Source organism: Canis lupus, chromosome 5 (genome assembly GCF_011100685.1).
Source record: "Canis lupus familiaris isolate Mischka breed German Shepherd chromosome 5, alternate assembly UU_Cfam_GSD_1.0, whole genome shotgun sequence".
Classification (NCBI taxonomy): Eukaryota; Metazoa; Chordata; class Mammalia; order Carnivora; family Canidae; genus Canis; species Canis lupus.
The window spans coordinates 28,584,206-28,608,869 of NC_049226.1; the positions used below are offsets into that span (position 1 = coordinate 28,584,206).

General features: G+C 39.4%; 1 protein-coding gene across 5 annotated transcripts in view; it reads right to left on the reverse strand.

Moving 5' to 3' along the window:
* The window catches only part of DYNC2H1 (dynein cytoplasmic 2 heavy chain 1), a 339,419-nt gene that overhangs the window by 55,393 nt on the left and 259,362 nt on the right, over positions 1-24,664 (reverse strand). For all 5 annotated transcript variants that reach the window (XR_005359403.1, XM_038536341.1, XM_038536343.1 and 2 more), the window contains one exon: positions 13,178-13,267. Coding sequence is in view for 4 of the 5 variants with exons in the window: in XM_038536341.1 (XP_038392269.1) it covers positions 13,178-13,267 (90 nt within the window). In the remaining variant the exon portion in view is untranslated. The remainder of the gene's footprint in view (positions 1-13,177; positions 13,268-24,664) is intronic.

Genomic DNA, 24,664 nt, shown 5'->3' on the forward strand with positions numbered 1-24,664 from the left:
AATCAGAGAAGAAGAAACATTATATGGTCTCATTCATTTTGGGAATATAAAAAATAAGTGAAAGGTACTAAAGGGGAAAGGAAAGAAAATGAGTGGGAAATATCAGAGAGGGAGACAGAACAGGAGAGACTCCTAACTCTGGGAAACGAACAAGGGGTGGTGGAAAGGGAGGTGGGCTGGGGGTGGGGGTGACTGGGTGACAGGCACTGAGGGGGGCACTTGATGGGATGAGCACTGGGTGTTATGCTATATTTTGGAAAATTGAACTCCAATAAAAAATATATATATAACTTAATCCAAAAAAAAGAAACAGGTTAAGAAATGGGCAGAGAACTCGAATAGACTTTTTATCTCCAAAGAAGATGTGCACACACATGAAGAGATGCTCAGTATCACTAATCATTGGGGAAATGGAAGTCAAAACCATGATGAGATCCCACTTCATACCTGTCAGGATGGCTAACATCAAAAAGACAAAAAGTTAGAAGTACTAGTGAGAATATGGAGAAAATAAAACCCTCGTGCACTGTTGGTGGGAATGCAAACTGGTACAACCACTATGGAAAATAGTATAGAGATTCTTCAATAAATTAAAAATAGAAATACCATAAGATCCACCAACTCCATCTCTGGATATTTACTCAAGTAAAATGAAAATACCAATTTGAAGAGATATATTTATCCCTATGTTCATTGCTGCACTATTTATAGTGGCCATGATACCAAAGCAGCCTAAGTATCCTTCAATACATGAATGGATAAAGAAGATTTAGTATATATACAATGACTTATGACTCAGCCAATAAAAAACAACAAAATCTTGCCATTTGCAGACCAATGGTGGACCTAGATGGTATTATGGTAAATAAGTCAGACAGACAAAGACATATACAACACAATCTTACTTCTATGTGAAATCTAAAATACAAAACAAACAAACAAAACAGATATAGGAAAGAAATTTCTGAGGAGATTATGGAGGATGGGCAACACAGGTAAAGATGTTTAAGAGATATACTCTTAGAGTTATAATTAACTCATGGGTGTGTATTTTACAGCTCAGGGAATATCAATAATATTGCAATGACTTTGTATGGTGACAATAAATGGTGTTGGGGAAAAATAGTTTAGTATTTGAGAAAAAAAGTTAACTCTTTAACTCATATTCTAAACTAAAATTATGCCCCAAAGCATTCAGAGTACAATATTATTCTACAGATTAATGGGAAAGAAAAGAAAATAATCTTTAGATGGTAAAGAAGATTGCATCTGATTATAGAATGAGTTTTTTTAAAGGAAAAAATATAAGTTATAGCATATAAAATTTTGTATATATAAAAATATAATAAAAGTAAAAAACACAAACTAAACTTGGAAATATATTTTCCACATATATGAAAATAATAACATTAACAGAATTGTAGACTGTTTATCTACTTTTTGAAACATGAAAGATAAGACCCTCCTTATGTAAATTTCAACACTTTAGGATGTTTTTAGTCCAACAGAATAGCAGAATATGAAATGATAATCTCAAGTTTTGGTAGTGTTAAATATGTGGAAAACTTTGGTAGGAGTGTATACTGACACAGTATTTCTATAAAGCAACTTGATGAAATGTGCCAAATCTTTAAAAATATTCAAGCCATTTTATTCAGTGATTCCTTTTCTCAGAATGTCAATTAAAAAAAACAATAAAGAGATTATTATACATGGCTTGCTAATTTAAAATTATTTAGAATATTAAATTATAAGGATAATAAACATAACTGAAGTTAGATAATTAAATTATGGTAAATAAATACAATAAAAAATTATATAACAATAAAAACAGGTATTTGAAAAAAACTTAATGACATTAAAAATATTCATGACCTAACATAGTTACCAGAATGTAAAAATATATACATAATATGAACCTAATTGTGTAAAAACATTATTTGAATCTATAAAAATATTGAAGAAAACCTACGAAAATATATTAGGTTGGGTCTCACCTACAGCCTATAAACAAATATCTAACATGTAATAGCAATTAACATAAAATGCATTAACAAGCTGATGCCATTTTACTTTGTTTTGATGTACTGTTTTCTTGGAAAAAGTGTTTAAGGCAAATAAATATTTTAGGCAATCACAAGAATATACAACAGGGAAAGACAGTCTTTTCAATAAATGGTTCTAGGGAAACTGGCCAGCTACATATAAAAGAATAAAACTGGAACACTTTCTAAAACTATATACAAAAATAAACTCAAAATGGATTAAAGATCTAAATGTGAGACCTGACACAATAAAACTCCTAGCAGAGAACAAAGGTAGCAATTTCTCTGACATCACCATAGCAACATTTTTCTAGATATGTCTTCTGAGGTAAGGAAAATAAACTATAGAACTGCATCAAAATAAAAAGGTTTACACAGCAAAGGAAAACATCAACAAAACAAAAAGGCAACCTACTGACTGGTAAACAATATTTGCAAATGATATACCTGATAAGGGGCTGATACATAAATAACTTATACAATTCAACAAAAAATGAATAATCCAATTTACAAATGGTCAGAAGATGTGAATACGCATTTTTCCAAAGAATACCTACAGATGGCCAAGAGACACATGAAAAGGTGCTCAACATCAGTTATCATCAGGGAAATGCAAATAAAAACTACAGTAAGATCCTACCTCATACCTGTCAGAATGGGTAAAATCAAAATGGCCAAAGTGTTGGCAAGGATGAAGAGAAAAAGGAACCCTTGTGCACTGTTGGTGGGAATGCAAATTGGTGCAGTCACTGTGAAAGACAGTGTGGAGGTTCCCCAGAAAATAAAAAATAGAAATAACCACATGATCCAGAGGCACCTGGGTGGCTCAGTTGGTCAAACATCCGACTCTTGATTTTGGCTCAGGTCATAATCCTAGGGTTGTAGGAGTGAACCCCGAGTAGGGCTCCTTGCTAAGCGTGGAGCCTCCTTAAGATTTTCCCTCCTCCTCTGCACCCCCTCTTGCAGGAGAAAGAAAGAAGAAAGAAGAAAGAAGAAAGAAGAAAAAGAAAAAGAAAAAGAAAAAGAAAAAGAAAAAGAAAAAGAAAAAGAAAAAGAAAAAGAAAAAAAAAGAAAAAGAAAGAAAAAGAAAAAGAAAAGGAAAGGAGAAAAGAAAGGAAAAGAAATGAAAGAGGAAGGAAAAGAAAGAGGAAGGAAAAGAAAAAGGAAGGAAAAGAAAGGAAAGGAAAAGAAAAAAGAAAGACAATATAATCCAGTAACTCCACTACTGGGTATTTACCCAAAGAAAATGAAAACACTATTTTGAAAAGATACATACACCCCAGTGTTTACTGCAGCATTATTTACGGTAGCCAAGACTGGGAGCAACCTAAGTGTCCTCTGATAAATGAATGGATAAGGAAGATAGATACATACACAATGGGATATCACACAGCCACAAAGAGGAGGAGAATGTGTCATTTGAGACAGCATGGATGGACCTAGAGGGTATTATGCTAAATGAAATAGGTCAGAATGAGAAAGTCAAATACCATAGGATTCTGCTCAGAAGTCAAATCTAAAGAAAACAAACACATGAATAAACAAGCAAAATGCAGAATCAGACCTACAAATACATAAAACTGATGGATGCCAGAGGATAGGGGTAGAGGTTAAGTAAAATAGGCGAAGGGGAGAGGAAGGTCAGGCTTCCAGTTATGGAGTGAGTAGGTCATGGGAGCAAAAGGCACAGCTTAAGGAACACAGTCCATCATATTGTAATAAGGATGCAGGACAGGCAGTGTCATGCTATTGGGGATACAGCATAATATATAAGCTTGTCAAATCACTACATAGCCAGAGAGAATACTTTGTGTGGCTTCAATTCTTGTAGATTACTCAGAGTTGATCTGTCTATAATCTGCCTTGGTAAATATAAAAGACTGTATATTCCACTGTTGCTGGATATAATACCATTACCATTCCACAGATAGTAATTAAATATTATTCAAGTCTTTGATAACCTAACTTATTCTTTGCCTACTTATTCAATTACTGAGAGGGATTTTTTGAAATCTCCAACTTTTATTAAGGATTTACCTATTTCCCCTTGCAGTTTTATCAGTTTTTGTTGCATGTATTTTGAAACTCTATTACAAGTGGAATACTTAGCATTGTTATGTTCTTTTGACAATTCAATGATTATATTATTATAAAACAAGCTTCATTATCTCCTGTTATATTATTTGCTGTAAAAGTTGTTCTACCTGATATTAAGATAGCTACATGTTTTTGTTGCTGTTTTGGGTTTTTTTTTGTTTTGTTTTTTTATTAGCGTTAGCATGGTATAGCTTTTCCATCATTTTACTTTTTTTTTTTCCATTGTTTTACTTTCGATCTTTTTGTGTTTTTACATATAAAGGGCAATGCCTTGATATCTTATAGCCAACATATTTGAATTTTACTCCATCCAATCTGACAATATTTTGTTAATTACTTTGAAACTATGTATGTTTGTAAAACTGCTACTTAATAATGTACTATTTAGGGAAAAAATGAGCTTGTAAGTTGCCATATCCTGTAGGAGAAAATTTTAGGGTTCCAGGCTGACCAAAATAGAATAAGTAAAACTACAGCTTCAATTTGTTTTTAATTTTTTTAAAGATTTTATTTATTTACTTGAGAGTGAACATACCTATGCATGCAGAGGGGGAGGGTGGTAGGTAGACAGAGAGGGAGAGACAATCCTAAGCAGGCTCCACACCCAGTACAGAGCTGGACATGGGGCTCAATCCCCCCACCCTGAGATCATGACCTGAGAGAAAATCAAGAGGCAGATGCTCAACTGACAGAGCCACCCAGGAGCCCCTTCAATTTGTTTTTAGATGAAATGCGAAAGCAGTGTTTTAAGTGAAAGATCAGAAAATTTATTTTGTACCTTAATCATGCTTTCGTAAGATTATTTTTAATGACAAATATTCTAGTCATATGTGATAATAATGACCATAAATAATTTCTAAACATAATAATTACCACACATGAGGAACATTTGATAAACATAAAATTTAGTGTGACTTCATTTATGAATAACGCTCCTGGCTCACTGATTATGTGGTTGAAATCAAGGCAATTGTTATTCTTTAGATGGATGAATTGAGGGTAAAGACTGGATAAAATAGTTCTCTGCTGATAACAAAATGTCATTGTTGGGCCTCCGTGAACAGTTAAATCAAATATTTTTGATACATGCATTAAAAATAATGAAATTTAAAGAAGATACTGTGAAGCTCGCAGCAACCTCAAAGAGAAAGCCTGTGGGCCCTCCATGCAGGTGCCCAGGTGTAGTCTCAGGACTCGATAAACATGCTCCAGCTACCCTCACTTTGTTTTTCTATCCTGTAAGGAAGCAAAGCCCATTCATCTCTCGGATTCTGCATGTGTTGGTTCCTCTGCCCAGAGTTTTCTCTCTGGTATATTCACATTTGCTAGAAGAGGCAGCTGGCCCACAGAGCTGGGGGCAGGCAGAGGCCTGAGGCCTGGAAAGGAGACCCACTGCACATGTAGCCACAGGGCCTGGCCTTCTGGAAGCATGTGCAGGGCTGCTGGGCTGGCCTGATCTCATTATAACACCATTTGCATGGCTGTGTCCCAGTCCCTTCACCCCCTCCCCCAGCAGATACTCCCAGAGGATGAGATGGGAACAAGGCTTCAGGGAGGAAGCCAGGGTGGGTGCTGAAGGGAGTGACAATGAGCACTGCGGGGAGGGGAGACCTTGGAGACCTCCACACGCACCCTGGGCACAGGCAGCTCCCCTCTGTGTGTGGTGCTAGGTAAACACCTGTGCTACTGCAGTTCCCTTCAGTCTCAGGCCTGGACGGTTCTAGGAGAGGACGGCCCGGCGGTCAGGGTTCACTGCCCAGGGAACAGGTGGGGAGGGGGAGTGTTCAGGTCCACTATCCCCTGCTGCAGGGGGTGGGTAGGGGGGTTGGTCAGGGTCCACCGCCCTGGATACACGCACTGCTCCCACCCAGCACAGGGCTGTGGGGCACAGACCACAGCCAGTGGTGTCTCCTTGGTGCCCAACCATCAGGGCTCACAGCAGAGGCCTGCCCTGGGGGGAGGAGGCTGTGTGCACCCATGGAGCCACAACAACAGATCATCCTTGCCTGCACCTGCTTGGAGGGCACCTGCCCAGAGGGCACCTGTGGGGATCTGCTGCTGCCTCCAGAGGCCTGAACATTCTCTGCATGCTCCCTGCTTACTATGCCACCCCAGCTGCTGCCAAAATTGGTATGCATGTGATAAAAGCAAGATGCAGATGAAAATTCAGGGAAGATTTTGTTATCTCAAAAGCCAATTACGTTGCTATATTGTCACATTTCTAGAGCCAAGATTTATCTTCTGTGAGCAGAACAAATAGCATGGTTTATGGGCTTGCTTCCATAAACTGCACATCATCACAGACCACTTAGTATTCCGAATGTGCAGGACAGCGGGCCACAGGCACAATTATTAGCTGATAGTATTGAGAAATTACTGTCCCTGTACAAAATTTAACTCCTAAAATCTTGTAATACTACTGCTGTACAATAGCTCCACTTTACTGGCTACTATTCTGGTTATGTACTCTAAGTTTGTCCTGTGATACTGACAACACAGTTTAAAGTTTGGCTGTATGTTAATCTTAAATCGCAGGATTTTGGCCAAGATGTATTTTTTCATGAAATTGTATTATTAATCTATTTACTTATTATCTGTTTCCTTCACTAAATGGAGAGATTCCTATTGAGAGGAATTCATGATTTCTTCATTACTGTGTATTTCCAGCACTTATAATAGTGGGGGCACAAAACAGAAGCTCCTTGAAGAATGAATGAGGAATACATATGAATTAAAAAGATCCATAAGATACCTCTTTTGGCTGAGTATAGTATATAAAATAGGGATACAGAGGTTTTAGGCCTCATATAGACTGCTTTTCAATTTTATGTCTTCCTGTGAATAATTTTACTGTGTCTACTATGTGTAAAACACTGCACTGAGGACTGTGAGACTTACTAAAAGGACTTAGGAAAATAAAGACTTTTCTTTACTAGGAATGCAAAGTACTGTAGAACCTTCCAGAATAGAGTAAGATACCTTGGAAAGTAAATGAAAATTAAAAAGACAATTTCAATAATATTACTTCTAACGTTTAAGATCTCAAGAGAAAACAGGTCTTCAAATGTTAGATCATAGAGTAAAAACGTAGACTATTCAATCTATTGGGCAGATTTATTTTTTCTTTAGATTTTATTTATTTATTCATGAGAGACACAGAGAGAGAGAGGCAGAGACATAGGCAGAGGGAGAAGCAGGCTCCATGCAAGGACCCTGATGTGGGACTCGTTCCCAGGACCCCAGAATCATGACCTGAGCCAAAGGCAGACGCTCCAGCATCCCTGGGAAGATTTAGATAGAAATTAAATCTCCTAAGTATGTCACAGATGCTACAGAATACACATTGGGAGGTAAATCACAATGATTAGGAAACATGAAAGATAATTATTTCAGTTTGCTTGAGAACAACCCTAAAAGTGATGGAATCATAAATTTATTCATCAGATACTGTGCAAGCCACTGTTCTACATGCTTGGACAGAGCAGTAAACAGAGAAAAATCTCTGTCCTTATGAAGCCTCCATTTAGTGAGGAATGTAAAGTAAATTAATTCAGTGAAATCTGTAGACTACTACCTGGGGATATAGGCTCTGGAGAAAAAGGAGGACAGGAGGAGGACTGCAACCTTAAACAGCATGGCCAAGGAAGGCCCCGCTGAGATGACATTGCAGCAAATGCCTGAAAGACAGGAGATGATTCCTGTGCAGGAATCTGGAGGGCAGCACCCTGGGCATAGGAAAGAGCAAGAATAAAGCCCCTGGGTGGTGAGTCTGTTTGCTGAACAGCCAGGAGGCTAGAGTGGCTGGAGCAGACCAAGTGAGGGGGCAAGAAAATGGGGAAGGCACAGAGGTGATCAGCCTGACCTTCACCTGTTACTCCAGATGAGATAAGAGATCATGAGAGTTTTTCCAATAGAGGAGTGGTATAATCTGACCAATGCTTGAACCGGAGTATTCAGACTGCTTGGTTAAGAACCACAAGAGGACCAAGGCAGCAGCAGTACTAGTTAGGTGGTGGCTGCATTAATGACACCAGTCAAGGGAGTAGCAGGTGAAATGGTGTTTCTGGATGTGTTCTGAATGTAGAAGCAGGATCATGTTTCTGGTAGGATGGGCGCACACGAGGAGAGGTAAGGAGTTAACAGTGATCCCAAGACTTTCAGCCTCTGTCTCAGGAAGGATGGAGCTGTCATTGACTTTTATGGGAATGATCGTATGGATAGAGGCCAACATAAGATGTTTCGGGGAGAGTGACAATCTTTTTTAAATGTTACTGATAGTTTATGGAATGATCAAAAACTGGAATTTTTAAAAAGATTTATTTATTTATTCATGAAAGCCACAGACTCAGAGAGAGAGAGAGAGAGACAGACAGACAGACAGACAGGCAGAAGGAGAAGCAGGCTCCTCGCAGGGAGCCTGATGCAGAACTCGATCCCTGATCCCAGGATCATTACCTGAACCGAAGGCAGGTGCCCAACTGCTGAGCCACCCAGGCATCCCCAAAACTGGCATGTTATTTAAGAAAGGGGACTTTAGTTAAAATCTCTCATTTACCATGTAATTTCTATAAACTGTTTAACTCTTGAAACTGGGGTTTTATTTTTCCCATCTTTAAAGATGGAAATAATACTCATCTCATGTGTTGTAAATATTACTAGATTTCATGTAAAGCACATACATGTCTTGTTTTCAGAATAAGCTCAGTTCTTATAAATGTTTGTTTTCTCTTTCCATCCTTCATTAGATCATTTAAAAAGTCTGAATATATAAAGTGGTGCACTGAGAAAAGTGATCTGAAGCTAGATTTAGGTAAATTGTACATTTTACAGCTAAGGAAATGACAGAAGCTATTTAGATAAACCCAGAAAGGGTGTCCTGAGACACACTCCTAGATCCAGAAATGCCAGTCTGAGTCCTTAGAGAACAGTCAAGGTCAAAGAGGGAAGAGAAGGAGCTAGAGGCTCACAGATTTTTTTCAGTGAAGAATCTGTCTAGTAACAAATTAAAGAAGCAATATGCGTGGCTAAGGTAACAAGAAGCATTGTAGCAAGACACGCTAGAAACTGTGCCTGAATATTCATCCAAACAAAAGATATAAACAGCCTCTAAAGAGACTCTCAGGAAGACACAAGAGGGAGGGAAGCGTAGGGAGTGATACCTAGATGAGGGAGAAATCTGCTTTTGGCACTGCTGGCGGGAAGGATTGGAAAGAACCCAATGCAATAGCACCTGCTGATAGAAGGAACACACTGGCAATCTAACACAGTGCCCACTTAGGCCTCATCCAGAATGAATTCAGGCCACGGCAGGAGGATCAGAGTGGAGGCAGGAGGTGGCGCTGAATGATTCTAGGTTGCACTGTCTATTTTCTCTGGTAGTTTAGTTGTTTAGATAGGTAGTTGTTTGGGGGACACCTGAGTGGCTCAGTTGGTTGAATGACTGACTCTGGTTTCAACTCAGGTCATGATCTGCCGGCCATGGGATGGGGCCCCATGTCGGGCTACCATCAAAGACTGCTTCAGGGGATCCCTGGGTGGCGCAGCGGTTTGGCACCTGCCTTTGGCCCAGGGCACGATCCTGGAGACCCGGGATCGAATCCCACATCGGGCTCCCGGTGCATGGAGCCTGCTTCTCCCTCTGCCTGTGTCTCAGCTTCTCTCTCTCTCTCTCTCTCTCTGTGACTATCATAAAATTAAAAAAAAAATCAAAAAAAAAAAAAAAAGACTGCTTCAGATTCTTTCTTCCTCTCCGTCTGCCCCCTCCCTTGCACACTGTCTCTCCCTCAAATAAATAAATAATCTTTAAAAAAACAGTTATTTTTTTAAAGATATTATTTATTTATTCATGAGATACACACAGAGAGAGGCAGAGTCATAGGCAGAGAGAGAAGCAGGCTCCATGCAGGGGAAGCCTGATGTGGGACTAGAATCACACCCTGAGCTCAAGCAGACACTCAGCTGCTGAGCCACCCAGGCATCCCAAAAAATAGTTTAGATTGGTGTTGCTTATTTAGTTATCTTTACTTCCTGAAAACCCTTAAGGAGAAGTTTATATAACATGCTAACTGGTATTTATTAATTCCAGATATTGCTTAGATCTCCCCAGACTTCCAAGTTGCTAGAAGTTGATACAAGATTCTAACATAAGTAGGAAGGGTGGCAAATATGGTGGTATATATCAGCCAATAGTTTCAGTTAGGCCAAAAAAAAAAAAAAAAAATTTCTCGGTGGAGTTCACGCAGTCACTATAAATTTTAAAACAAGAGACACAGAACCTAAGCAGGAACTCATTCCTAACAACATAAGCATGAAAGCCTGCCACTGACACATGGCAATCCAAGTTTGGTCGGCAGTAACCTTCTGTGACCCAGCAGACTAAGACTCACCTTGCAAGCTTAACCTCCAAAATAATCTCATTTCCCTTCCTCACATTCTGTGATGGGTCGCCAAGGATCAAATATAATTCTTCAATAAAGTCTCGTGATTTGGTCCTGCCTGCCTCCCATGTCATCTCTGAACCCCTCTCCTCCTTGCTGGGTCCTCGTTGTGCTGTGCTTGGGGCCTCAGCTTCCTGGTCCCCCGGTGGGGTAGGGACTCCTACTGTTTGCCCCGAGGTACCCACTTCCTTTATGGCTTGCACAGTTGTTTATTCTGTTGTCTATCCTTTCTGAGAAACTGTAAGGATCGTTCCTTGGAACACAGTATATGCCTATTCTGTTTACCATTCCACACTGAGCAACCTCAGAAAAGTGTTGGGCACCAAGGCAGAACTGTTAAATGCGACAGCGCACAAATGTAAGGCTTGTAAACCATGAGGCAGGAACTGCATCAGTTGTAACCACTGTGACTCCAATGCTTCACTCAGAGCCGCCTTCAAGTAGCTGCTGGACAGCACCATGACTGAGTGAATCAATCACTCCAGGAACACTTCCCCTAGCCCAGCCAGGCCCCCAGGATTTGCATAACATCTCTGTAATGAACTGTAGAGGACACCCTCAGCAGCATGTTCTGTTCTCTCTGATGGTATGCCTCAGAATGAAATGCTCTAGGATGTTAAAGTATGGATGGCACTGAGCTCAAGCTGCTGAACTCACTCTCAGCATCATCACACCTTTTCAAAAAACTTGAAACTCCCATCGTCACACAGGATCACAGCAATACTGCTACGTGCTCGCCCCTTCCTTCCCCACCTGTGTGGCTACAGCATTCCTCCACATTCATATGCTGCTCCTGACTCTTACCTGGGACACACAGAAGACACCTGTGAAAACCCAATAGCTGAAAAGTGAATCCCAAACACTAAACGTTACCTTAGAAAGGTACATCACTGTACACTTATAACAACGAAAAAAATTAAAACAGGAAAACAAATAACTGAAAAGAACATATTCCTCAGGGGTGGTAAAAATGATAAAACTATTGTATATTAGAAGGACAGAAGTCCTTCTTCTCTGCCCTCTCTATCCTCCTCCCTCCATCTTCTGTCATTTGCTGATTATATCCTGGCACATGGACAGCAGAAAAACAGTCCTTGACTGGTTCTTCTCTACCTGCTGATTTTAATGTCATTTTCAGATCCAGTAATATTTTTCCTAAAATAATCCCACAATCCAGAGATTAGTTATATAAGAAGCCAGACAAACATTCCGACAAGTCTTGGCCCCTTTATAGGGTTCTCATTTGTAGACTGGCACGGATCTCATTTGTAGACTGGCACAGAAGACTACAAAGGGAGAGAGAGATGAAGACAGAGGAGTAAGGGAAGGACCCCTGGAGGAAGTGTCTACAGAGCTCAGAACACATGAAGTCAAGTGCATATCTAAAGACATACCTTCACCACAAGATCAACTTCTTTCATATTAGAACAAAGATAATGAGGGAGGTTGAGACAAATATGGGTGGGAGACAAGAGTCAGACTTCTCAAAGGGTCACGTTTCATAGCCTGAATTTTCTCTATAAAATAAAATGGGAGGTTTTCAGCTAGGGGAAAGGAGGTGATGACAGAACGGCTTTCAGCAAAGGAACGAACAGTTGAAACAGCCATGGTGGCACACAAGGCAGTGCCAGGCCCCTTCCCATGCTGAACCCTCAGTATGTGGTGCCACTAGCTGAGCTCAGCAACTTGTGTATGGACCCAAGTTCAACCGTCTTTAGGAAGGATATAGTATGACGGAAAGTGAGTTAGGATAATGAAGATTCTGGAAAGAGAATGGTTAATGTTATGTGTCATGGATTCCAGGGTGAGTTAGGCAGGTTCAGGAAAGAGACAGACTGGGACAATTCTAAGCAGGAAGAGTCTAGAAAGTCTAATAACCCCATGAAAAAATTGGGAACGAAACATGCTTATGGTCAAAGAATGATATGTACGCTCCAGGGGTTCAGAGGCAGAGCAGTGATGAGTGATGACAAGGCTGAAGCTGTGGGCAGGCAGGTCCTCTGCTGAAACGAGCATGGATGGAGAGGGGTTGGTCTAGAAAGACTCCTAGGATTGCAATGATTGTGATAAAGAAGGCTGTTTGTGAGGTAGGTGCAATTGGCAGAGGGAGAGGGGAGTGAAACCACAGGAGTAGAGGTACGATGTGTGCACTGACTAACCAGTACCATTTGCTAATCCTCCAAAAAAAAAAATCACTATCATTCCTTATTCCATTCACTTTTCCTGCAAGTTACCTGGCTGGATCATTCTGAAAAAAGGTGATTTGTAAAAAGAAAAGATAGAAAAAAGGAGTTCCCCATGGGGAGGAGGACATGCTCTAAAGTCAATTGGTCACAGTTATGAATCACTATCAGTTACCAGATGACCACATATATTACAGGTGTATTCTTCTCTGAATTCTCAAAAGTTATGAAGTGTCACAGTGAGAAAAAAGTATTTTAAAAGAATGCTCTATCAACACTGATGACACAGAGAATGAATACATGATACTTTATGTACAATAGCATTTACACGGAATGCCAGCAAAGAAGCCATCTCAATATGCATGTCTATACCACTAGAGTCATACACGCCCACCACTAAATGATTTACTCTTACCTGGATGGCAAGGGCACGAGCTACGAGACCTCTGAGGTATTGTACGGGATCTTCTGGGCCTTCCCACTTGCTCTGCCATGCAAGAGGACACTGCAAGTTAAAAAGGAGCCAAATTAAGTTTACATATATAATATTTATACAAGAGACCTTTTAACATTAATGTGATGGGGAAAACATTTTGGCATAATCCACCTTATGTGTATCATGACGTTTATTTCTTTAAGATATGTATGTTTTTCTTTGATCACAATAGAAATGACAGAATGAATTAATCTGTTTCTCTAAAAGGAGATTTTTTTTTTAATAATTTGGCTATTATGGGTAATGCTGCTATAAACATCAGGTGCATGTATCCCTTCAAATCAGTATTTCTGTATCCTTTAGGTAAATACCTAGTAGTGCAGTTGCTGGGTTGTGGGGTAGTTCTAAATGTCCACTGACTGAAGAACATACAGTATATATACATGATAGAATACTACTCAGGCATCAAAAAGAATGAAATCTTGCCATTTGCAAGGAGGTGGACAGAGCTAGAGTGTACTATGCTAAAGGGAAATAGGTAAGTCAGAGACAAATACCAAATGATCTCACTCAGGCGGGATTTAAGAAAAACAGATGAACACAGGGGAAGGAGGGAAAAAAAGAAGAAAACAAAGCATAAGAGACTCAATGATAAGGAACAAACTAGTATTGCTGGAGGGAGGTGGGTGGGGAGTGGGCTATATGCGGGATGGGCATGGAGAGGCACTGGGTGTTGTGTGTAGGTGATGAATCACTAAATTCTACACCTGAAACCAGATTTACCATATATGTTAACTAAAATTTAAAATGAAACTTGAAATTTAAAAAAATAAGATTTTTTAAAATAAAAAATTTTGAAACAATAAACAAATATAAACTGGTATATACAAAGTAGCAAACCATGCTTTCTTAAAACAATACTTAGTACATAAAGAAATCAAATTAAATTTGATGAATTCATTTTATAAGTGGTAATTTTTTTTTAAACTATTGGCTCCTACAGAATTTCTTCAAACTCTACATAGAGAAGTATAATGGATTTTCATCCCCAAACCATGTATAATAAAAAGAGAAGAAATTTTTAAAAACTTACTCTAAATTAAGTAAATAAAACTATTCTAAAATAGTTATTTTAAATATCTGACCTTCTATTAACTGATATTCTCTATTAATACGTACTTTATTGCACAATATTCTATAAGTTCATCCTCATACTATACCTTCTCTGTTGAGAGTTTGATGGATTTTCCAAATATTATATAAATATCCAAACTTCTAAAGTATAGTAAAATAGGGAGAAAACATCAATTTCATACCCCCAAACACTGATTATATAGCTGAGAAATGATGGTGTAGAATATATCAACAAGGCATGGAAAACAAAAATTGTAAGATAATGGAAATTTAGAGTGTATAAGCACCTTAGAAAACATCTGGTTCAATCATTTAGATGCATAAAGTAAACCTTCTTAGGAATATGACACAAAAGTGCCAGAGCAGTGCTTTGAACTAAGACAGGGGTGGTGATTTTAACACATGAGCCCAGAGTCTCCAACGCTTTTCCTGCTGAGACCAGAAGTGTGTGCTTGTCTTCGTAAAGAAGGGTCCTGTGAATACAGTAGCAGTGATGCTGTACCAGTTTCTAGCACCAGGCCATAAGAAATCTGTTGATTGTATTTCCTGTCTTTTGAGACTTTTGATCTTGGAACCCATCCACCATATTTTGAAGCCCAATTTTTGGAGAGGCCTATGTGCAGATGGATGGAGGCTTCTAGCTCTCAGCTAACATTAACTTGCTAGCCTAGCCATGTGAACAAGCTTTCTCCACCAAACCCTACCTACATTTAAGGCTTCTAAACTTAAAATAAATGAGTTTTTTTAGACAACATTTTAATCCAGTATGTTTTGGTGGAATTTGATATATGGCAAGATGACTGATGCAGAGTTTGGTATCTTCCCATTGAGAGATGAGGTCCATGTCCCTTGTACTTGAGTAAGAGGTTGGTGACAACTAGAATAGAATCAAGCATAAGTGATGCTGTATCAGATTCAGTTTTCAGGTCTAGGAATAACAAATTAGCAGCTTTCATTTTCAGTTTCTTGGGTGGTTTACTCTCAGAACCAAGATCTAATGTTGTAAGGAAGTGAAGTAGCCTGTATAGAGAGACTGACTGGAGGTGTCTGCACAAGGACCAACCATCTGTCCTGCTGAGCTCCCAGCCAACAATCAGCACAAACCTGCCACCCAAACTGCAAGTAGATCCTCCAGCTCCAAACTGAGCCCACTCAGCTGGTGTCACATGGAGCAGACACAGGTTCTCATTGTTATGCTGTCCTGTCTTAGAAAGAGAGCTTCTTTTCACAGTGTTTCGTACAATGTTATGTTACTGTATAGGGAACCTCCCTGCCACTTGGTATTCATGCCCTCATGAAGTCTCCTCACCTTGAGTTAGAACTGGTTTTGGTGACTTGATTCTAATGAAAGAATACACTAAGAATGATGGGATGCCACTTTCTGTGGCTTCTGCTGGCTTGCCCTCTCACTCTCCCTTCCCTGTGCTAGCTCTAAGGGCAAGTGTCATGCTGAGAGTTTCTGGATGAAGATGCCTGTGGAGCAAGGAACTGACATCAACATCAACAGTCCATAGGGACCAGAGGCCTACAGATGGCCAGGCTGTTAGTGCCCTTAGACGCTGTGATGATGGTGGCCCCAGACCCCAGACAACACCTGACCATAGGGTGCAGGAGACCTGAGCCTATATAGCTGAAATCATACCACGATTCTGGACATACAGAAACAGTGACACCATGAATTCTATTGTTTTGTTCCTTGAAGCTTTCAGGCAATTTACTGTGTAGCAATAGGTAACTGATGGTTACCAATATCAGTGTCAGTAGAAAACAGCCATTCCATTGATGTTAAAGCCCTTACTGTTCACCAGTTCAGCAGTTACTGTGCACAAGGCTGATTCTCAGGATATCCACAGGAGAAGCGGGGATACTGAAACTTTCTCATGAAAAGAAGAGCTGGTGGGCACCACCTCCCTCCTCCACAGAGCAGCCCACATACTCTGACACCAGTGGGAATAAGAACACTCTCCACCTATGTTGCTAATGTCATTGCACCTCCCCATGTGCTCCCCAGGGAATCTGCATCACAAGCCTCATTGTGTGCAAGCTGCACTGAGGGGGGCCAGCGAGGCTGTGAAGTGGCTCCTACCCTGGGGAGAGGGACAACAGTCACATACACACCAGTTCCACTGCAGCCCCATCAGTGGGCTAGGGGTAGGCATCTGGTCTGACTGCAGCCCCTCCCCCCCCATGAAACCCCAGGGGACAACAGTGGGCAAGTGCCCTGTACTACCACAGCTCCAGAAAACATCTGGTCTGACCAGAAAATGAAAACAACAGTTCCACAATATGTATGCACTCCTATGTTCAATGCATCATTATCTACAATAACCAAGATATGGAACCTAAGTGCCCATCGATAGATGAATGGATAAGGAAGTTGTAACACACACACACACACACACACACGAATATTACTCTACCCTAAAAAAGAATGAAGCTATTTGGGACATTATGGGTGAACCTAGAGGCTATGATGCTAAGTGAAGTAAGTCAGAGAAAGACAACCGTATGATTTCACCTTTATGTAGAATCTAAAAAACAAACATTAGAAATCAGAAACAGACCCCTAAACAGAGAACTGATGGTTGCCAGAGGATAGGAGGTGGAGGGTGGCTGAAATGGGGGAAGGGGATTAAATGGTCCAATCTTAGTTATAAAATATATAAGACATGGCGATGCAAGGTACAGAATAAGGAATGTAATTACTAACCTGGTGACAATTTTGTATGGGGGGCAGCTAGATTTATCCTGGTGATCACTTTGTAATGCATGTAATTGGAAACCACTACATCGTACACACAAAACTATACTGTGTGTCAAGGAGAGTTCACTTAAGAATGTGTTATATGTCGTTTGAGTTTATATAAGAATGATTTCATCACGGAAGTCAGTAAAGGAAGAAGGTATTACGTTTTGAAAGCTGTGTTGGATTTTGACAAAGGCAGAAAGAACTGGAAGGAACATTTTAAGCTAATGTTCACTGGATGCTGTGCCACCAACTGTGCTGAGTGCTGTAGAGGTACCAATAATCCTTAGGAGCAAATACTGTTCTAACTTCCACATTACAGTGGAGACAGTGGATGCAGGGAAGGAAGAGCCTGCCCAGAACCACCGAGCAGGCAATGCCACACCCATGATGTGGCCCCTGGAACCTCACTCCAGAGTCCGGTTGTCCACATCATACTGCTGATTCTACCCTTCTCTTGTGCTTCACATACATTACACCATGTGAGGTTCAACACAAGACAATCATGAACTGGGGATTAAAACTATAATAATGGACGGATCCCTGGGTGGCTCAGCAGGTTTAGCACCTGCCTTTGGCCCAGGGCATGATCCTAGAGACCCGGGATCGAGTCCCACGTCGGGCTCCCGGTGCATGAAGCCTGCTTCTCCCTCTGCCTGTGTCTCTGCCTCTCTCTCTCTCTGTGTCTCTAATGAATAAATAAATAAAATCTTAAACAAAATAAAATAAAACTATAATAATGGAGAAACTAAGGCTTGAAACAAGTTAATTTACCGGTTTTTAAAACTAAATGTTATACATCTGGAGCCCAAGTTTGAATCTAAATATAACCTCTTTTTATTACTTATCCTTTCCATAAAGATGTCACAGAAGCAGAGCAGCATAGGGGCCTGTCGTTCACTTCCTTCAAGCATTAATCAAGTTCATGGGTATTCAGCAAACTTGTATTAACAGCTGCTATGTGGCAGTCATTCCTTAGGTGCTTTAGACATGAAGTGATAACATAATCCCTATTGATAACGGCCTGTGCGAGGTATGAACATGGACAAAAAAGGAGACACTGCAGTCCATACAGTAAGTTCTCTGAGGACAAGAAGTGTGCTCACTGAACACAGTGCGAGGGTCACCAAATCCCAACTGTGTATGAGGGCAAGAGTCAGGGAAGGCTTTCTGGTAGAATTAATGCCTGAGGTAAGTATTGAGAGGTAAGAGTCACACTCTGGTAAAGACAGACAGTAGGAAAAGGGAGGACAAATAATAAGGGAGACATGAGAAAATTGGGTTTATTAATTAGGTAAGGACAAGACCAGGAAGCTTTTTCAGAGTTTATACTAAGGAGTTGGAAAGCAATAAGACCAAATTAAACTTTAACCAGGCATGTGACACAATCTGATTTGAATTTTATAAAGATTACCCAGTAGACATGGGGAGAACAGGCATTCAGGGGATGGATGTGGTGGCAGGGAGGTGAGTTGGGGAGCTCCAGTACTGTTACAGGCCTGAAGAGTGAGGATCTCCATGAGGTCAGTACAAGGGTAACAACGGCAAGCCCGTCTGCAACACATTCTGGGGCAGACACTGTTCTAAGCATGTTATTCACATAGATACCTCTACACTTCAACACAACCCTCTAAGGGGGTTATAATTATTAGCCACATTCAGTGACTTGACCAAGAAAATACCGAATGACCAAATAAATATCCAAGAGTATTTAATATCTACAATTTCAATGTTTATTACATGAACTTTAAACACAGGTCCACTTTTAGTGACTCTTTCCTCTTCAATCTGATAACTCTAGTTATTAATCATAATTGCCAAACACTATTGTTCTACTAAGAAAAATGATGTGCTGATGTTCACCTGTGGGGGTGATGATGATAATCCATGATCAAGTTTTGGAAATACCTGAAAACTTCATTTGATTCAAGCTTATAGTAGTTTCCAAAACTGGGAGACAGCCTTGTAGCCACTATTTATTTCATATACCAGAAGTTGCAATGAGATGTTATAGTGTGTGTGGGGGGAAAGTATTCAGTTTAAAATGTTTTTTAGAAAAAGGGGGAAAAGAAAAAGAAAAAAAGAAATTGATAGGACTCCAAGATGGCAGAGAAGCAGGAAACCTTAGTTTCATTTAGTCCCAGGAATTCAGCTGGGTAGCTATCAAATCATTCTGAAAACCTGTGAACTCAGCCAGAAATCTAAGAATAGCTACAACTCTACAAATAGAAAGCAATCACTTTCTGTAAGAATGACAAGATGGAAAAACTCACCTCAGAAAAGCGAACAAGAGGCAGTACTGACTGCCAGAGGCCTAATCAGTATGAATATAAATAAAATGTCAGAACTAAAGTTCAGAATAATGATTATAAAGATAATAGCTGGGCTTGATAAGAGCATAGAAGACACTAGAAAATCCTTTTCTGGAGAAATAAAAGAACTAAAATCAAATCAAATCAAAATCAAAAAGACTATTAATGAGATGCAATAAAAATTGGAGGCTCTAACTGCTAGGATGAATGAGGCAGAAAAAAGAATCAGTAATGTAGAAGGCAAAATGATGGAGAATAAAGAAGCTGAGAAACAGAGAGATACACAACTACTGATCATGGGAGAAGAATTCGAGGGATAAGTGATACCATAAAACAAAACAATATTAAAAGTAATTGGGATTTCAGATGAGGAAGGAGAGAGAGAGGGACAGAAGATATACTGGAGCAAATTATAGCAGAGAGCTTCCCTAAGCTGGGGAAGGAAACACACAGTGCAGGAAGCACAGAGAATGCCCCCTCAAAATCAATAAAAATACGTCAACACCTTGACATGTAATAGTGAAGCTTACAAATGTTAAAGAGAAAATCTTGAAGACAGCTCAGGACAAAAGCCGCATAACCTACAAGAGTAGAAACATTAGGACTGGCAGCAAACCTATCAACAGAACCCAGCAGGCCAGAAAGGACTGACATAATATATTCAAGGTGCTAAGTGAAAAAATATGTAGCCAAGAATACTTTAATCAGGTATGATGTCATTCAAGATAGAAGGAGAGATAAAAAGCTTCCAGGACAAAGAGAAACTAAAAGAATTTGTGATCACTAAACCAGCCCTGTAAGAAATATTCAAAGAAATCCTTTAAGAGAAGAGAGAGCCCAAACTAACACAGACCAGAAAGGAACAGAGGCAAGCTACAGAAATAGTGACTCTACAGGTAATACAATGGCACTAAATTCACATCATTCAATAGTTACTCCAAATGTAAATGGGCTAAATGCACCAATCAAAGACAAAAGGATATCAGAGTGGCTAAAAGCAAGACCCATAGATATGCTATCTGCAGGAGACACATTTTAGACCCAAAGACAACTCCAAGTTGAAAGTGAGGGCGTGAAGAACCATTTATCATGCTAATGGACTTCAAAAGAAAGCTGGAGTGGTAATCCTTATATCGGACAAATTATATTTTAAACCAGAGACCGTTGTCAAGAGATGAAGAAAGACATTATATCATAATTAAAGGGCCTATGCAATAAGATCTAACAATTGTAAATATTTATGCCCCTAACATGGGAGCAGCCAATTATGTAAACCAATTAGTGACAAAAGAAATACATCAATAATAATACAGTAATAGTATGATAATAACAATAACAGTACAGAAGGTTAACACCCTACTCATTGCAATGGACAGATCATCTAAGCAGAAGATCAACAAGGAAACAAAGGCGTTCAATGACACAGTGAACCAGATGAACTTCACAGATATAGTTTCTTTTGCTATCATATAAAATTCTAGGTAATTGTGCTTCATGTGCTTAAGAACCCAGACTCCTGCCCCATCGTTCCTTTTCAACCCTTCCTCATGGCAAGATGGCATTTGCCATCTGCATTTGAGTGACCAGAAAGGAGTCAAGGGGAAGATAAAGATGTGCCAGGATCCCGGAATCACGACCTGAATCAAAGGCAGACACACTCAACCACTGAGCCACCTAGGTGCCCCTCAATGTATTTTTATAGGTCTCAAATGATTTTGGTAATAAAGTTGGAAACAATTAAATTTCAACTGTGAATAAATAAATAAATACCCTGTGTTTAAAAAAAAAAAAAAAAAGCATAGCATTCCATCCTAAAGCAACAGAATATACATTGTTCTCAGGTGCACATGGAACATTATCCGGAAGAGATCACATACTGGGTCACAGATCAGGTCTCAATGGGTACCAAAAGATTAGGATAATTTCCTGCATATTTTCAGACCACAGTGCTTTGAAATGGCAACTCAACTACAAGAGGAAATTTGGAAAGAACTCAAAAACATGGAGGCTAAAGAGCATCCCACTAAAGAATTAATGGGTCAACCAGGAAATTAAATAAAAATTTAAAAAATTCCTGGAAACAAATGAAAATGAAAACACTAAAAAAAAATAAAAAATAATAAAAAAGAAAATGAAAACACTACTCTTAAGAACCTTTGGGATGCAGCACAGGTGGTCTGAAGAGGGAAATATACAGCAATAACAAGCCTTACAAGAAAGGTCTCAAAAACACAACATTATAACTAAATTAGGAGCTGGAGAAAGAACAGAAAATAAACCTGAAATTTAGCAGAAGAAGAGAATAAAGATTAGAGCAGAAATCAACAAAATAGAAACCAAAAGAAAAGTATAACAGATCAACAAAACTAGGAGCTGGTTCTTTAAAAGAGTTAATAGGATCAATAAACCCCTGACCAGACTTATCAAAAAAGAGAAGAGAAAGAACCCAAGTAAATAAAACCATGAACAAAAGAGGAGAGATCACAACCAACACCAAAGAAATATAACCAATTATAAGAACATATTATAAGCAACTATATGCCAACAAATTACACAATCTGGAAGTAATGGATGCATTTCTAGAAATGTATAAACTACCAAAACTGAAACAGGAAGAAACAGAAGACCTGAAAAGACCCATAACCAGCAAGGAATTGAAGCAGTCATCAAAAATCTCCCAACAAACAGAAGTCCAGGGCCAGATGGCTTCTCAGGGGAATTCTACCAAACATTTAAAGAAGAATTAATACCTATTCTTCTAAAGCTGTTTCAAACAATAGAAATGGAAGGAAAACTTCCAAACTCGTTCTATAAGGCCAGCATTACTTTGATTCCCAAACCAAAGACTCCACCAAAAAGAATTACAGACCAATATCCCTGATGAACATGGATGCAAAAACTCTCACCAAGATACTAGCCAACCGGATCCAACAGTACATTAAAGGGATTATTCACCACAACCAAGTAGGATTTATTTCTGGCTGTAAGGGTGGTTCAACACCCACAAATCAATGTGATACACCACATTAATAAAAGAAAGGAAAAGAACTTCTCAATAAATGCAAAGTACAGTATCATTTCTTTTTTTTTTTTTATGATAGTCACACAGAGAGAGAGAGAGAGAAAGAGAAAGAGAGAGAAAGAGACACAGGCAGAGGGAGAAGCAGGCTCCATGCACCAAGAGCCCGATGTGGGATTCGATCCCGGGCCTCCAGGATCGCGCCCTGGGCCAAAGGCAGGCGCTAAACCGCTGCGCCACCCAGGGATCCCTCATTTCTTGATTAGAACTCTTCACAGTGTAGGGATAGAGGGAACATATCTCAATATCATAAAAGCCATATATGAATACCCCACAGCAACTATCATTCTCAATGGGGAAAAACTGAGAGCTATTCCCCTAAGGTCAGGAACACAAGAGGGATGTCCACTCTCACCACTGCTATTCAACATAGTACTAGAAGTTCTTGCCTCAGCAATCAGACAACAAAAAGAAATAAAAGTTATCCAAACTGGCAAAGAAGTCAAACTCTCAGTCTTTGCAGATGACATGATACTCTATGTGGAAAACCCAAAAGACTCCACCAAAAAAACTGCTAGAACTCATACAACGATTCAGCAAAGTAGGATATAAAGTCAATGCACAGAAATCAGTGGCATTTCTATACACTAACCATGAGACTGAAGAAAGAGAAATCAAGGAATCAATCCCATTTACAATTGCACCCCAAACCATAAGATACCTAGGAATAAACCTAAACAAAGAGGTAAAGGATCTGTACTCTAAAGAGTAGGGAATGAAAGAAATCGAGGAAGACAGAGAGACAGAAAAACATTGCGTGCTCATTGTTAAAATGTCTATGTACAGTATGATTCAACAATTCTATATATTACTCAGTGCTCATCTAGATAATTGTACTCTTCATCCCCTTTATCCATTTCACTCATCCCCCCCCACCCCTCCCCTTTAGCAACCACCATTTTGTTCTCTGTATTTAGAGACTTTTTGTGTGTCTCATTTTCCCTTTGCTTTTCCCTCATTTCCCTTTTGTTTCTTGAATTCCACACTTGAGTGAAATCATGGGGTATTTCTCTCTCTCTGACTTACTTCACTTAGAGGAGTATACCTGTTAGGTTCTTCTATGTCGTTGCCAATGGCACAATTTTATCCTTTTTATGACTAATATTCCATCATACACACACATGCCTTCTTTATCCATTCATCTGCAGATAAATTGCTTTTTTATACCATACACAAAAATAAAATGAAAATTGATTAAATACCTAAACGTGAGACCTGAAACCATAACAACTGTAGAATAAAACAGTGATTTATTTGATACTGGCAATAGAAAACTTTTTTCTAGATATTAACCCTCTCAGGCAAGGGAAACAAAAGCCAAATTAAACTATTGGGACTACACCAAAATAAAAAGCTTTTACACAGAAAAGGAAACAGTCAATGAAACTAAAAGGCTCCATTTGGAAATGATTTGATAAGGGACTAACATTCAAAATATATAAAGGACTTATATAGCTTAAAACCAAAAATATCAAACTGAGCAGAGGACCTGGATAGACGTATATCCAAAGAAGACATCCAGATGGCTAACAGACACATCAAAAGATGCTCAACATCACACATCATCAGGGAAATGCAAATCAAAGCCACATGAGATCCCACCTCACACCTGTCAGAATGGCTACAGTTAAAAACACAAGAAATAACAGTGTTGATGTGGGTATGGAGAAAAAGGAACCCTTGTGCACTGTTGGGAATGTAAACTGGTGCAGCCACTGTGTACAATAGCATGAACGTTCTTCAAAAAATGAAAAACAGAATTAACATATGATCTAGTAATTCCACTACTGGGTATTTATTCAAAGAAAATGAGGGACGCCTGGGTGGCTCAGTGGTTGAGCGCCTGCCATTAGCCCAGGGCGTGATCCCGGTCCTGGGATTGAGGGCCGCATCGGGCTCCTTTCGTGGAGCCTACTTCTCCCTCTGCCTGTGTCTCTGCCTCTCTCTCTCCATGTCTCTCATGAATAAGTAAATAAAATCTTTTAAAAAAATGAAAACACAAATTTGAAAAGATATATGTACCCCTATGTTTATTGCAGCATTTACAGTAGCCAAGATAGGGAAGCAAATAAAGACAGATTTCCTTTTTCCTTTCCAGTCAGTATGCTTTCTTTTCCTAAACATGTTGTGCTAGCTAGGACCTTCAGTGCAATGCTGAATGCATGTAGTGAGAGTGGACCTCATTGTCTTATTCC